The following is a 16,788-nucleotide window of genomic DNA, read 5'->3' as shown; positions in this document are numbered from 1 at the left end:
TCAGAACTGCTGTTTTCGGTCAGGGGACAAAGTTTGCCACACTGTTGGAGGATCTCACTGCAGCAAAGTGGGTCAAAGAAGAGACAGTTTCAAACCAAACTTAGAGTCAGCAGACATAAACTTGAAAAAGAAAATGGGAAAGAGAAGTGGTTGAAGGTACCAAGTACCTTCTTGATAATTGGGGTACATAAATTACGGGCCCAATCCTATCCAACTTTCCATCACCAATGCAGCCACAATGTAAGGAAACAAACATTACCATGAGGACGCTTTTGTGACTGCCCCTCACCACCACAGGGCACAGTGCACACCCCGTTGGCTCAGTTAAATCAGAGCTGGAAAGTTGGATAGGACTGAGCCCTAAGCTGCATAATTTGAGGCCGAGACAGAATGAGTCAGTACTCTGTAACATGTCAGTGAGAGAAAATACATCACACCATTCTGTTAGATCTAACCAAAATAAGTGATGGGAAAAACTAAAGAAACTTGTGCCTAGTCACTTATATAGTGGAAAAATCCTTATCTAAGAAAACAGGACCTGAAGCAACTGCATGAAAAGTTGCCACTATTATGAAAAGGCGAAGCAGTGGATGTCAGTCACTTCCCCCATTAGTATAGTAGGTGCATGGCAAGCACATATGCTGTCTCCCTCCCCCCCCCCCCCCAAAAAAAAAGCCCAGGGATGATGTGGGAATGATGAAAGGGATGATGCTAAAAGTTAAAACTTCCTGTTCATGTACAGGGTGTAAACATGAAAGACTAGGGGAAGAAGAGAAACTGCAGGAGAGCAGAAGGAAAAGAAGAGGAGAATGAATATGAGGGGAAAGTACTGGTTAAGACAGTTGGGCAAGCCATAGAACAAACAAGTACAGTCTGGTAGTCCAATCCAACACCGGAGCAGCGCTGGTGGCCCATGCACTGTCCCGGCAATGGATATTGTGAAACTGCCATAAGAGACTTTGCCACTGGTAAGAAACAAGTGGCAATGCCAGAGAGGCCAGTACCGGTTGGCATTGGGCTTCCATGCTGGTAGGAGAACCAGGAAGTTCCCCGCCAGTGTTCTGGAGAGGGGGGAGGGGGGAAGTTGGGGAGAGGACAGAACCGGGCAGGGGAAGGGGGCCAGAGGCAGATTTAGGCCTGGGAAGGGGCAGGGATGATGCCACATCCTATCCTTTGTCCCAAGCTGCTGAGCCCGACACAGCTTTCCTTAGTTCTGCACCAGCTACTTATCTGGTGCAGCTTTAAGTAAATTCTCGGGGCCACCAGAGTTTTACACGGGGTAAAGGAACCTCCGACTGCTTCTCTGACAGTGGCAGCCATTTTGGCACCACTTTACTGCACAGCACCAGACGAGCATAGAATTGTGCCCTTAATTAGGTCATATAGAAAGTAATCTAGTCCAATCCTATCCAAGTTCACTTAGCAATGGATGACTGCCATCAATTGAGACTTCCTTGCTGGTCAATGGAATGTATGTTTGAAGCCTTCATTAATTTTTATTGACAGAGATCTATTGCTAGGTTTTTGAATTAAAGCTCTGTTGCACCTCTCCATATTACTTAGGTTGGTTCACACATCCAGTTTATTTTTAAAAAAATCAGATATAATGAGGACCATTAAAACACTTAAATTGAAAAGAGAATACAGTATAATAATTACCTATAAAACATATGGCCAAAATGGTATTTGAAACAATGGAGAAATTTTAAACTAACTTCACATCAGAAAGAACTTAAAAATATTTTCTTTATTGGTACAGAATAAAATTAAAAATAGAAATGGCAGCAAAAAAAATGCATTAAGAATAAGGCAGAATAAAAAGGTAAGAAAAGGGAATCAGTTGAAAATCTAAACTAAAAGCTAAATGAGGGTTAAAAAAAGATAAGTCATAATATTTAAACAAAACAGAGTGCTGAGAAGGGAACCAAAGAAGTAATAAAAGAAGAAAGGCGCTCTTAAGTAAACAAACCTTTCCCCAAGGATCCAGAACTTGAATGCATGATCTCTGGAGCATATGCGCATATTGGTAAAACAAATTAAATAACACCTATAGTAATTATATTGTTTTTAATAAACAGAAAAAACAGAGAACGTGCAAGCTGCATTTTAAAAAGATATGGTAGAAGAGAAGAATTACATAAAAAGAGACGACAGTCAAAGCCAAGCCATCCCCACACCTGATACCGAGGCGTCACTTATTGAGTGCTGACTTATGAGAGGTTGAACTGGGCTACCACACAAAGACGATCCCCATCCATGAGGCAATCATAGCCAACTGCATGGCTTAGAAAGCCTATCAGTCCCTTTTCTCCTCATCTTTCTCATGCTTATCCGTCAGTTGGGGAAAAAATAGGAGGCAAGGGTGATGGGACTAGAAAAGGGGATTAGAGAAAAGGGGTGAAATAGGAGACCAAAGGATGGATTCCCACCCCCATCCGCTCTTCTTCAGCCACCATTAATGTTTATGCATCTCTGCATAGGTGTACATATGTGAGTGGGTAGAGAGGAATGGCAAAAATATCCCTCCTGCTGCCTTGCCACCTTCAACACCTCGTCTGCATTTTCAAGAAATGCATATCAAGCTGGGGAGGATGTGGGATCATATTTTCACTTACAGCTATTCTGTACATGTTCTTCATGGTAGGTAGACAGCAGAGGTCACAGATCTATGCCTTTGCCCCCTCCCAATGTAAACTGCCCATGCCTCTCAGCTTGTCTCAATGATTAGCTGTTGGTTCACTTATGTGGGTTTGTTTTGCTTCACGTTAAGATAATAAGTGGGGCAGAAGATGTGCCACTACTAATTATTTATACAGCACCATCACTACGCATGACACTTTATAACAGAAGAGAAGTCACAGGTAGCTCATGGTGGAATGGCCTCCAGTGGAAGATGGCTACCAAAGAAGCTAACCACCACTAGACCAATAAGGGGAGCTCTAAAAGAATTTGAGAGAGTCTCTTGTGACAGCATGACTGTGCTCATGAAGTGTCCACATAAACCCCAATGATGCTGTGATATGGTACATGCAAGCTGCATTAAATTGGAGGAAATGAAATCTAGGGATGTTCCTTCCAACAAACAAAATACAAAGGGGACCCTGTACAGGAGTCTACACACCTTCCCATCAGCCCCCTGCAATCGTACCAAATATATGGGCACTTTATCTGAATTCAGTCTGAGCCAGATAAACATAGACTACCTTGACTTGCAACTGTGTTTATTATTCTGAAGCCAGATAGTGCCACTGTTTTAGTAAGTGACTTGAAGGCAAAAGCTGCCTGGTGCCAATACCAAAATTCCATTCACAAAACTCGGTTTCACAGTGGAGCATAATACTACAAGACTAGCCCTTGGCCCATAGGAATAATGGTAAACTCAGACATTCTTTCCCAGATATTTTTTTTCAAGCCAAGTTGGTTTTCAGCGCAATCCTATCTTGCACTGGAACAGGCAGGCCAGGAGGCCTGTGCCGTATCCAGCACAAGACTGGGGCTAGAATCGGCTCAGCCAGAGGCAAAGGGAAACTTTTCCCCTTACCCCTGGGTAAGCCACCACAGCCCCAATGGGTCTCCTTGGACCTGCGCCACCTCAGGAGGTAGCACAAGTCTGAGGAGAACAGAGCAGCTTGGAGTCGCTTTCCAGTGCTCAGGGAACGGGGTTGAGATCTGGCATAACTGCCGGGTCCCAGCCCTGCCTCACACTTCTTGCCTGCCTGCCCCCTGGAACACCCTCTCCCCGCCCTGGAACACCCTCCTCCCTGCCCTCCCCAGACCCCTACGTTGGCCAAGTTCAGCAGACACAACCCTTCTGGTGCAAGCTGCCACGGAGGCTGCATCCAGCCTCCGTGCTCCAGTGCACCTCTGTGCACTGGCACAGCTTGCTCCCAAGGGGGTGCAAACGTGCTTTTTGGCACATTTGCGACCCTCTTAGGCTGGTGCGAGGGACACAAGGTTAGGATTGTGCCCTTTGTAAGTCAACAGAGGCTGTAAAGGCATTCATTATTACTGTCAGAATGAATGCACTCCAAGCTAAAGGTGTGAAAGAGATTTAGAGATACATTCACACTCACACCCACACCCACACCCACAAACCCCACTTGCAGTGTGAAGTGGCAATGCCCAGCCACAGGTCTATCACTTCAGAGAGAACTAGGCCATAGGTACCCAAACTTCAGACCCAATATCCTCCTTCAGCACTTGGGACAGTAATCCTGTACATCCTGAGATAAGGTTAGCAAGTATGTACAGTAGATTGCCGCATTCTGTAAGGATGGCCTAGCAATTGCCCAGATGAAAATATTTATTCTGAATACTGAAAATATTTGCCCTATCCTTAAAGACTAGTTTTTACCTAGAACACTAGAATTTACAGGAGGAATTAAACTGAGTTTTAACACTAAAGTGTCACTGGAGAAACATAAACTCTATATCAGCACTAAACCAGCAAGTGGAATGGAATCAACCCCGTAAGAGTTACACCTATATAATACAATGATGTCAAATATTCCAGCAAGTTCTTAAGAATAGGTTTAAAATTAATCAAGTAATTTTTTTTTCATTCTTCTGTAACAGACACCAATTATTTCAACCAACTGCCTTGTCCAGATTATTTGAAGATCTCTGTATATTTTAACAGGGTTCGTGACCTTCACCTTTCTAAGGAATGTCTCCTAAGGTTTATAACTCAGGATAGACAACACAAGTATTTGCTAAGTAAATACACTTTGCAGCCAATAGACTGTAATAAATTAGAACTTAGAACCCTGGTTTTGCTCAGGTATTTGCTTGTACGTAAGCAAGATTACACGCAGCCAACTACTTCTTAGAGAATTACATACAGAGAAAAAGGGAGAATCAATAAGTAGAGATTGCAATTACCTTCATACTCAACGATCGGATACCGATTCTTGAAAAACCCTGGTGATGCTGACCAGTCCTATGGAAAACACCCAATCCTGCTCTCAGAGTTTTCACCATTTTGCAAGTTGTCAAAATTCTTGTCATCTTGAAGAAAATGTCACAATATTGGGAGGTATATAAACTATACAACTGAATATGGAAGCAAAGTGTGAGGAGCAGTTGCTGTACAGACTCAGCTGTGCAACTTTTGCTTGGTATTTTCATTCATTCTTCCATTAAAAGGTCTCCAAGGACTCCACCCACTCTACTCCTCCTTGCAGGAGGGTCTTAATGTAATGCTTAGAGAGATAGGAGCCATAGGTAGGTCCAAGTTGCATCCCCCTGGACCAAACATCAGCAACTGTACCCCTCCTCTGCCTGGAAAGAAGCTGGAACTGCAAGAAATTATCAATCTTTCAACTAGATTAGCTATGTCAACTGACATTAAAAGGTAAGGGACTTCTACTTAGGACAGACATGCTGATTACATACAATTTGTAACTGACACTTATTACTAAGTGTCTTATATACTACACCAAAAACATATTACTTTACCATATTTGCTGCAAATGGCAATGACTACGGTCAATGACCATTTCCAAGATTCTGTTCCAAAATTCTATCACATTCTAATGCAGGAAAGGGCTGACATTCGTCTTTTTTCTTTTGAATCATAATACCCATCACCCATTGACGTGCATAAAATTTGTAAAGCAAGAGTTCACATGCAGAATCTCCTAACAATTATGACATAAATACTCCGTGTTCAGTGCTCTCTGTCTAAGAACAAAAGAAGGACATTGCTGGCTTTAACTAAAGTCCACCTAATCCAGTATTTTGACAAGAATAAACAAGACTGGGTATTTTGACAAGAATGTAATTAGTTTTCATACCTCTACATTTCCTTTAGCAAGATCTGGAGAGACATTCAACCCAACAAATTATGGGCACAATCCTAACCAGGTCTATTCAGAAGTAAGTCCTATTTTGTTCAATGGGGCTTACTCTCAGGAAAGTGTGGTTAGTATTGCAGCCTATGCCACAGAATCCTCTAGGTCTGATTATTTGGGCTGCATAGCATCCACCTGGCTTTGGGCTTTTTGGAGTCAAGTTGTAGGGGTAGTTCTACAGGAGTGTCCATAGTGAAAATGTCCCTGTTAAATATGGTTGCCTTCTCATCTCATGCAAAGCCTCCTTGTTCCATGTCAACATCCCAACAACAGTCGTTGCAGGATAGTTCTTAATATTTTGTTTTGAGGATACTTCTAATTTTCTATTTCTTAATGTTATACTTCTGGTAGTTTTTAAAAACTATTTTCTGGTCTGTTCTGAAGGTCTTTTGCACTCAAGGTCCTGTCATGCACCAGCGCAAGAGATGTGCAAGGAAACCCCAGTTAGTTCAATTTGAAATAATTTCCTCAGAGACAGCCAAGAAAGCTGTGCTAACTCTAACCACTGCCTTCCATTGTTTTTGTTCTTGTCAGTCCCAAGTTAGTAGATGGAAATGAGAGGGAAATGGAAGAGCAGTAGAATGAAGACCCAAACATTTAAAAAACTTTACTGTTTTTCTCCCCACCTCCTGCTCAGCTTCTCTTTCTAGCGTACACTGACACTGCAATCATAAACCTGTTCTGAATGTGTCTGAATGTCATGGAGGTGTCTAGCTGGCAGCATACACAAGAATGAAATATCAAAATCTATGGGACAATTTCACTTGATGGCTCTTTGGGGCACTGAGACTCACTTTAATCTCTGCCTGACTAATCCATTGCATCTCTTTCCACCACATTATTCCTTTGTGCCAAATTAATGTACAGGGTTTCCAGGGCCTAAGAATTAAAAGGCACCCATTTGAAAAGTTATGGAATCAAAAATCAGAGAGCCAGAAGATCAGAAATGCTTTAGTTGCTATTAACACAGAAAAACAAATACAAAAAAGAAGGTAATTGGTGCCATTCCACTGCCACAGTGAGAGACATTTCATGGAGTTTGGGGAAGGCTACAGTTTATTTCACATGTATTCACTTTGCCCAAAAGCATACCGGAGAAGATATACAGTACTTTAAAAATAAGCGTTTTGCAAGTCAGGGAGATCATGCAGTTACTCGGTGAGGATGGAAACAAGTTGTGAATAATATTTTAAAACTTCATTTTAAAAATAAATAGACCAAGAATTCTAGGGGAGACCAGTCAGCAGTGCCATTAGTGAAGGCAAGAGGAAAAATCCACATGATATTATTCCTCATGAACACTTTATATCCTGTAGTTATTATGAGATATAAAATGTTATCCCAACAAAGGTTCTTACTAAAGGCTGGTTTCTCAAATGTATACTTGGATATATGCCCTCCTATTGAAATCCATTTCCAGTCCCCCCCCCCCTCCAAAGCTAGTCATGCACTAGACTAGAATTTTGAGTGGTGTGCATTTTCCCATTCTTAGGGTTACCAGATAAACAGGGATAGATTGCCTACCTTCATCCATTGCATAGAAGAGGGAATTTTGGCAGAGACAGCTCAACATGGAAGGGTTTGAAAAACTACACCTGTCAAAATTCCTTCCGCTATACCATGTTTAATGGTATGGGCTCTCTGTCTCCATTTGTTTCTGCTAACCCTGCCCATTTTTGATATCTCCAGTCTCAGGGATTTCTTTGGGGTCCCACTCTCAGCAAGCCATGTGTCAATGGTAAAGATCTAACATGCCATTTCCCGCTTTTGTCCCCACAAAATTGTTAAATTATAAATGAACTTAAGAAGAGCCCTGGTGGATCAGGCCAAAGGCCCATCTAGTCCAGCTTCCAGTATCTCACAGTGGCCCACCAGACAATCTATAAGACCCTTAGATCAGTTGTACTTCTTAGTAATAAAACACCTCCCATTCTCTTAATTGGCAGCAACTTTCAAGTCCCTTCCATTCTGTAGCAAGGCCCACTGTGGCTCTCTTTGTTCTCTGGAGGTCTGTTATGCACCCAGGGTTCCCAAGAACAGAGTTCCATTGTCCACATGTGATTCAAGGCAAGCATTCTGACTGCATGCCCTATCTAAAGTGGATTACTCGGAATATCTATATTACAGAGGGCCTCATGATTTGCTGTCAGTGGGCTAACATGCAACACATTTTTCTTTGGTTTTAAATCAAAGTCCCCTGTGAAAGAACTACCAGCTGATTGATTCCATATCCTTTTGGATGGCACAAGATACTAACAAACATATTAGGCAAACTTTGGGCATGACTACTGATCGTGAGGACGGAGCATATGAATCAATCAGTGGGTCAACTTCCAGAGAAAGAAAAATTATTACTGTTCTAAGACAAACATATCATATTCAGTTTTCAAATTTTAATGCAGTTTTCTCTAGGGATAACCTATGTAATGGTGAGGCATAAATATGATATAAATTAAGATATAAATATTTACCTTTTTTGATTTAGGGATCAAAGGCAAGCGTGCAGAATTTAAGTTATCTTGTGTGAACAGTGGGGGGAGGGCAGATTGGTGGGGGCCTGAAATACTGGTGCTGAGGGTTTAGTGGTCAAACTAGCATGGAGGGCTGTCTGGTGGAAGTGGGTCCTCAGCCACTTGGCCAACCCTTGATGCCACTCCTGTGTGAGAATACGAATCTTTTCTCAACAATCAACACTACCATTACTCACTAATCTACTGCTGCTTCTGTGCCATTTTAGTATAATTGCCAGATCTTCTCTTGCAAATAAAAAATCCCAGAAGAAAAATGACATGAACAAGACTTCCATACAATCAGCTGTTTGCACATAAGCATACACCATATGCACACAAACTCACACCCTGGTATCCAGCATCATGGCCAGAATGTTATACTGATTGCATGCCCTATCTGATATAAGATACAGTTATCTAGTTGACTTGTGTGATTCCAGGGGCGTTTGGTGGGCCACTGTGAAATACAGGAAGCTGAACTAGATGGGCCTTTGGTCTGAACCAGCAGGGCTCTTGTGTTATTGTGTATCGGCTCACATGTGAGATTGCCTACATGTTGGAGGAGAGACTGGCCCAAGACCTTCTAGAATCTGAGGCAGCATGCCAGTGCTCCCCTTCTACTACCTGAAGATGTGCCAACCTCCGCTTCTGCCACTCGTTGGACTGGAAAAGTAGAGGAGAGACCAGAAGAAGGAATATTAAAGAGATAAGAACTAGAACATGGCACACACTCCTCCACAAGTCTGCTTCTGTTCTATTCTTTCCTCCTCCTCCAATTTAGGGAGTGGGAGGAGCAATGGAGGCAATCTCCTGCCTGAGATTATTGTCGCACGGCCCAATCCTATGCAACTTCCTAGTGCTGATGCTGCCAATGGGACGTGCGCTACATCTTGCTACTGGGGGTTGGACAGTCATGGAGACCTCCTCAAGGTAAGGAAACATTTGTTCCCTTGCCTTGGGGTTGCATCAGTGCTGGAAAGGATTGGGCCCTCAGCCAGACTCATGAATTGCTATCCCTGACCCTACTGTTTTTCCACCTTTCTACTGTAGCACTGGCTCCTGGTAACTGTTTTATCTCAGGCAGAGATAGCCTTTCTCGGAAGAACTACTCAAGTCTGAGAATCCTTCAATGATTGCTTTAGTACAGGACATTATACAGAGGAGACCGGATAGTCAATTCTATAGTTGACATTTTATTACTTCCTAATTCGGATTCTTTGGTTTAAAAACCTGGGCTGTAATCTTGGAAGTTAACCCTGCTGAATTAACAAGCATTCCCAGGAAAATTATTAGGATTGGGCTGCTTTTTAAAAATAAAAAGAGCCCATACTTTTGCAGAGGAATTTTTTTTTTTTAAATGACTGAATGCTTTGATTCAGGAGAATCAAATATATAGGATTCCAAATCAGTGGTATCACTAGGGTTTGCGTCAGCTGGTGCGGGGATGCCAGTGCATCACCCCCCCCCCCAATGCAGAGGGCTGGGCCCAAGATGGTGGGCATGGTGATGAACCATCACTCCACCCCCACTGGTTTTTTGGCTGTACCTTTTGATAGAACACATTCTGCATGAAATTATCCATTGATTGATATATAACATGATGGTATTATTCCTACAAACTGTGATTTTAGTGATTTTGGTCACTAGTGGTGTCACACACACACACACACACACACACACACACACACACACACACACCAGGGTGTCAACTTACTAACACCTTATTGCACCAGTTCTCAAACTTTTAGCACTGGGACCCACTTTTTAGAATGTCAATCTGTCCAAGACCCACCAGAAGTGATGTCATGGTGCAAGTGACATCATCAGGCAAATTAAAATAAATAAGTATAAATAATTAAAGTAAAACAAATAATTAAATAAGCAGAAGCCAGCCACCAAGTGAATTTTCTCTGTAGCCTGCCTGCAATAACACCTCCCCCTCCAAAATCAGTAACGTTTTCAGTCCCACCCAGTGCCCAGTTCAATTTAAGAACTTCTGTTTAAACCAGATCACTGTCAGGATCCACCTGGCCTTGCAAGTCTCAAAAAGTTCACCTTATCAGCTGAAGCCTCTGTTTTGATCCTTTTTAGTGGCTGATACATCCGTCTGCTTGGAGAGAGGGACTTCCTTCTCAGGTGTTTTTGGGGGCTGCATTCATTGGATCAGGACCATTCCGGTGTCATTGGATTCCTCTCAGTCTGCCCTTTCTGACAGACTAAGGCAAATTCACCTACTTGTGAGTAAACGCACGATACGGCTCACTTTCACTTTCCATAGAGATCCATGCATTTTTGTTCTCCAGTTTTTTGGCCATAACTTTTGATAGAAAGGAGATATTTCACTCAGGGTTTTTGCATTGCATTCCGCTCGAAATTCCACATCCATTGGTATATAAAATGATGGGGTTACTCCTAACCACCTCAATTTTAGCACATCACCCCCCTTGTGCACGTCACACACACCCCCCGTGCATGTCACCAGTGTGGCCTGCACCCCCCGAGCAACGCCACTGTTCCAAATCAAAACCCAGAAACAGTATCTTTTAACTGTGGTTTCTCATGCTCATTTCCACCCCCTACCACCCAGCCTGTTGCGGCCAAAGCTGTAGTTATGTTCATTACAGCAAGTTAGGGGGAGGGTTGGATAATGGAACTCGTGGAAGTTTCTTCCACCCTTGGAGACAATGTTCACATATATAAGATTATGGAGTATGGCTTCCTTCCAGGGCAAACCGCAAAGCTTCCACTAAGACATTAAGCTACCTCTCTTTATCGAAGTAAAAGGAAAACATTCTGCACATGCCCAGATATGCTTTTGCTTGCTATATACTGATACTTTATATATGGTTTCTTGTGAGCAAATATGAAAGAAGATTATGCTAAATGGGTGTGGCTTCATGCATACACGTCAAGGTCAAAGATATGTTTCAAATGCATCATCCTTTAGTTACTTTCACCTTCAAAGAGCAACCACATGAGGACTTGTTCCAGATCAAGTCAGTGAAGTGGAAGCAGAAGATGTTTTGCTCTTCAGTGCTCTGCCATTTTCTCACCGAAACCCTACCCAAAGGTGAGAAAGCCCTATATGTAAGATTCCACTTATTGCTACATGAAGAGTTGGAAAACCATATTCATGACAAATAAACCAGATGGGCATGTGATAATTAACCTGAAATCACCCACCGCCTCATTAGAAACACAGTTTCTGTGCTTATGGCTGGGATTTTTCTTCCCCAGATCAGTAAAATAAAATCCATTTTCAAATATACTTTTTTGTCAATAATAGCAGTCCTAGCCTATAGGGCCTTTCTCAATGGAGGGTCCATCTTCCTTCTAAATGCAAGAGAGATAAGACCCTTCTTATCTTCAGTAGGAGAAAGAATCTAGGTCTAGGTAACAGGTCAAACTCCACTGCTGGTAGGATTAGTGGAATCAGCTGACACAGGAGATTTATGGACAACATTCACAATACTTAATGAAGACTTAAAAGGCTGCAATCCAATGCACACTTACCTGGAAGTAAATCTATCTGAACACAATAGGGCTACTTCTGAGTAGACATGTACAGGCTTGTGCTGTTACATTGGTCAGAATTTCAAAATGTCTTAACTGTAAACCCTTGTTCAAAAATAGTTGAACTGTGCCTTCGGTTAGTTTTCCATAGAACTAGCTTGACAGCTAAGGGTGAGTTCTCAGAAGCAAAACGGTACGTTGTTTGGACTAAATTAATGCAATGTCTTGTATGTAGTGGAATGCTCAAACAATTGCTTCTCCGAGTGCCTAGCTCAGAACTTAAATCACGTTCACCGTGCCACTGGGCTGTGATGCCACCTGTCTTACTTCCTTAAAAATTATTCTTAAAGTCTTTGACTCAACTCATTAGTCTCCATATCCCCTACTATAACTACATGTAGGTATGGTTCACTGAAAAAAATCACATAGTCTTTACCTGTTTAGCCCTGCCTCAATCTCTCTCTCTCTCTCTCTCTCTCTCTCTCTCTCTCTCTCTCTCTCTCTCTCTCTGTTGTCTCCTCTGTGTAAAAAGGCTCTGTGGACAATGAGCTGCCCTTTCATTCTTTATCAAGTCACACGTATGTGGATAGTCCTATAATTCAGTGGTTCCCAAAGTTTTTAGAGGTTCTAGAAGCTGCTACCTTGCCAAGTGGTGTGGCTATAATGGAGACTGGGTAGCGGTGCTTCCACCCCCTCCTTAAACAAGTAGCAGCTTGTTTAACTCTTCATGCACGTAGCCTGATCTGCCCTGTCAGTTTCACAAACCACCAAAAATTGGATCACAACCCTCTGGTGGGTCCTGGAAAACTGTTCTCAAACTGCTGCCTTTTATACATAACCACAGAGCAGTATAAGAACTTCTTCCCTGTGACACCTTCTCATGCTACTACTACAGCAGTGCTTCTCAAACTGTGGTTTGGGACTCACTAGGTGGGTCGCAAGCTAATTTCAGGTGGGTTCCCATTCATTTCAATATTTTATTTTTAATATATTAGACTTGATGCTCCCATGGTATGTGACTACATTTGGGGAAATGTTACTGATCTGTACTTTTAACAGGCTACTATATATATAATTTTTAACAATGATAGTAAATGGGAGTTAATTACTCCTGGGTAAGTGTGGGTAGGATTGCAGCCTAGGATTGTTAAAAATTTTCCTGCTTGATGATGTCATTTCCAGTGGGTCCTGACAGATTCTCATTCTAAAAAGTGGGTCCTGATGCTAAAAGTTTGGGAACCACTGTCCTGCAGCAACCTTTAGAAGTCTAGACCTAAAGGGGCGGGACCAATCACACAGGTCCCTCACACATACTCAGTGCCCACCCACTGCAATAACATGTGAAAGAGACCTTTGACAATGCCCAAAACTTTCTAGTAAGCTACTCAACCCATCTTTCTAGCCTTGGGACCAAAAATTCATCTAGAGATACCATTTCTGAGTTAAAGCTATGCCCAGATATCTCTGACAAAACGTATTCCCCGCCCATACTTTGCCATTTGTGATGACATCCAAATATTAATGGGCTACAACAAAAACATCATCTACAATACAATCTCTGTTTAAAAAGTGAAAGGAATTTTAAACTGATCAACAGTAGTATTCTTACAATCCCCAAAGCATTTTTCTAAAGTATGCAGCCAATATAACTCAAGCAAACCAATCATCATTGGTTTTGCACAAACAAAAAACAGCCAAATCACTAGTACACCTTGGTAAAGTATCTACCTGGCCCTAGAAATGGTCACAGGTGATAAGGCTGCTTGTTTGCTCCAGTATCAGAACTCTGAGGTAGCTTCTCTACAATTCATAGAAGCAGAATGTTAGCCTTTAAGCCATTTCTGCCCAATGTTGCATCTACGCAACAGGGACCAAATGTGTACACCTGTGGGGTAGGCAAAAATGGGTTAATCATTTTTTGCCCATCCCACAGGTGTAAACATTTGGTCCCTGTTGCGTATATGCAACATTGGGCAGAAATGGCTTAATTTTGTCCTCTCTATATGTTTCCCAGCAGCCTCATGGAAGTGGGTGCCTTTTTTTAAATGAATAGGCAATCACAGAATGACAACTAGTGATTATAACACGGATTAATTTGAAACATTAAAAATGCGTTCTGCATTTAATAGTCTGCATAATCTTTTCCCCCTCATGCTGGCTTACTTTGGAAAAAAAAAAAAAAGGACTTTGCTCAAGTAAGAAATCAGGAGATTGGAAGAAATGTTTCATATGCAGTGTCTAAAAAAAAAAAAAAAAGATGTCTGCCCTGAGGCTACACGTTCCTTTTGACGCTTTAAGAATAATGTGTCCTTCCCTCATCTTGCTCAAGGTCTGTGCTCTTTTATTTTCCTTCCTTAAGTCAGTGTGCATAAGCACTCGGAAGGCTGTAATGAAGGATCCCCTTGGTTTGTTTGCTGTAGCATGCGGAAACAATATAATCTTGCCCTTGACTAGACTTTAAATGAATGGGCATTTGCCTAGACTGGAGGCCTAGGCTGGAATAGTTTATTCATATCAGTCAATACGTCTGCAGAGAAGCCTGCTGAGGGAACAGTTCAGGCAACCCACTGCTGTCTGTCCTTCCTATATCAGGACCATCAGCCAGAATGGAAAGCAAAGGCAGAAAACCTGATTGATAGGCAAAACATGTTCTTGTGAAGAGTTTCCACTTTGCCAATCAGGGCAAAGGGGCAGAGGAAGGATTCTGAAGGTGAATCTACCACTGAAGAGGTTTAATTTGGGAAACTTCTATAATGATGAGAGACCTTTAGTGGCATAAAAACCATAACAGTATATAAATAAAACAATACATAAATAAAACACGCAACGTACCCATAATCGCATAGCACATGGAATTAAAACAACATTAATCTAGTGATCAAGAATATCCAATAGGCAGCAACTGTTACCCTGCACATGCCCAATCTCGTCTGATCTTGGAAGCTAAGCAGGGTCAGGCCTGGTTAGTACTTGGATGGGAGACCGCCGGGGAATACCGGGTGCTGTAGGCTTATACCATAGTCTTTCGAGACTGAAGGTTGCCAACCAGCCTACGTTGCAAAAAAATGTGTCAAGGGTCAATGAGCAATTCAGGGGTGTAGCAAGCAGCAGAGACAACCAGGAGGGTGACATCGTGATGTCATAATATCCTCTCAGAAGAGATGGTGATGGCAGTGAAAGCTTTGCAATGTTTTGTTCCTGTGCCATTCCTTCTCCTTCGGACATTGCAAAGCCTCCAAAACCGAGGAGCTGACAGTGGCGGCTGCAGCAGTGTTGGCATTGTAATGTAGCTGCCATTCTGCTCCTTCTCCTTCGGAGGCTCAGCCTCCTAAGAAATGGGGCGGCAGCAACATTGCAAAGCCTCCAAAACATGAGGAAGCAGCAAGGGCCACTATGTACCTGTGACTACACCTGCTGCTGCTGCTTCTCCTGCCACCCCCATTTGGCTGAGCCTCACACAGCACCCCCTTCTGCCCTCCACTTCCTCCTTGCTAAACCACTGGAACTTTACTCAGGGTGGCTTCCTGTGGTCATTTTTACTAGGTGCTTTCCATTTTAAAAACTACCACATGGCAGTGCTAACTCAGGGACCAATCCTAAACAGTGTGAGCCAGCTTACTGCCGGCGCGCGCTGTCGTGAAACATGTAAAGCATGTTTGTGAACCGTTAGCACTGGTGAAACGCCAGTGCTCCACCACTCTGCGGTCACTTGAACTGCCAGGTGACAGAGAGGTAGGTGGGGTCGTGGGGGGAGGCAAGGTGGAGGCATTTCAGGGTGGGAAGAGGCTGGCAGAGGGCAGGGAGAGGGCGGGGAGGAGGCATGCCACTGGAGGGAGTGGGCGGGAGGAAGGCGGGACCAGGAGTGCTCAGCTCCATCAGGTCCTGAGCTCCATGTTGGACTGCGCAGCCCAGGCTGCCGCAGTATAGAGTAGCCCAATTGTGGGGCTACTTCCCTTACCCAGGGGAAGGGGACGTAACTCCAAGGAGCTGCTGGTGGCAGCCCTGTTGTGCACAGGATGCCGCAGCAGTCCCGGCGAAATGGGTAGCTCAGGATTGGGTTCCCTGACATCAGTAACTCCTGGGCACAATGGATTGTTGTGCTCCACACAATTGTAGGCTACAGAAGATTGCTCCCCAACCGGTCAGTCTTAAAGAGGAACAATATGGCACATTTCCGTGTGTTGTCCATTGTCTGAAGAACCCCATTTGAGTATTCAACAAGAGCATTTTGTGGGTCGAATATTTCAGGCCACAACCTGAAGCGTCCTTTCGGACTCCCTCACGTACACCCAGAGCGACTGTTCAATTATCTTCTCACCCAGCACTCTGTTCCTCATGCTCAGGAGGAGGCTAAAATTGCAACATTTTGTTTGCTTTCCTTTGTTGCCCCAGATAAAGCTGGTAACAAGCTGCAGCTGTGGTTCGCTTTGCGCACATCCAGCCTGTTGGTTTAACATACACATAAATACACAGTAGGCAGAGATGTGCCTCAGGCAATAGGCAATTGTTTAAATGGGACAGCACATTCTTGCTGCATATATTCCATTACACTGCTGTTTACCAGGAAAGGAGGTGAATTTTGATCATCCAGTAAAACGTTGAGGGGGGGGGGAGAAGGGGGCCAGGAATGTAACAAATCTACTAAGTTGGCTGAAACTGTTGCTGTAGTTTTTAACCTGTGAAATTCATCTTTGTCCCCTCACAGTGGAGTTTTCACATACATAGCAAGTGAAGCAACCTTGCTGCATGTGAGGATACTCATGTGACTCTCACATGCTGCTTCAAAGGATTAGGTTATTATCAGGTCTTTTTCAAAGACATGGACCTGCAGTGCCCTCCACTGCCATGACCTCTGGTTTGCCTAGAATGTGCTTATGTGAACACTGCTTGATTCCAAAGGGGCAGGACAGAAT

The 16,788-nt window shown here is 43.1% G+C and overlaps 1 protein-coding gene and 1 pseudogene across 1 annotated transcript in view; one reads left to right on the top strand and one right to left on the bottom strand.

The window, feature by feature from the left end:
• The window catches only part of CPS1 (carbamoyl-phosphate synthase 1), a 169,712-nt gene extending 164,705 nt beyond the window's left edge, over nucleotides 1-5,007 (bottom strand). Inside the window, exon 1 of the mRNA XM_066622052.1 lies at nucleotides 4,882-5,007. Within this exon, the coding sequence (XP_066478149.1) occupies nucleotides 4,882-5,007 (126 nt within the window). The remainder of the gene's footprint in view (nucleotides 1-4,881) is intronic.
• Nucleotides 5,008-14,769: 9,762 nt separating this feature from the next.
• On the top strand, nucleotides 14,770-14,886 carry LOC136638401 (5S ribosomal RNA; annotated as a pseudogene).
• Nucleotides 14,887-16,788: the final 1,902 nt, after the last annotated feature.

Source organism: Tiliqua scincoides, chromosome 1, assembly GCF_035046505.1.
Source record: "Tiliqua scincoides isolate rTilSci1 chromosome 1, rTilSci1.hap2, whole genome shotgun sequence".
Taxonomy (NCBI): Eukaryota; Metazoa; Chordata; class Lepidosauria; order Squamata; family Scincidae; genus Tiliqua; species Tiliqua scincoides.
The sequence above is the reverse complement of the archived record's forward strand: the minus strand, read 5'-3'. Positions and strand labels throughout refer to the sequence as shown.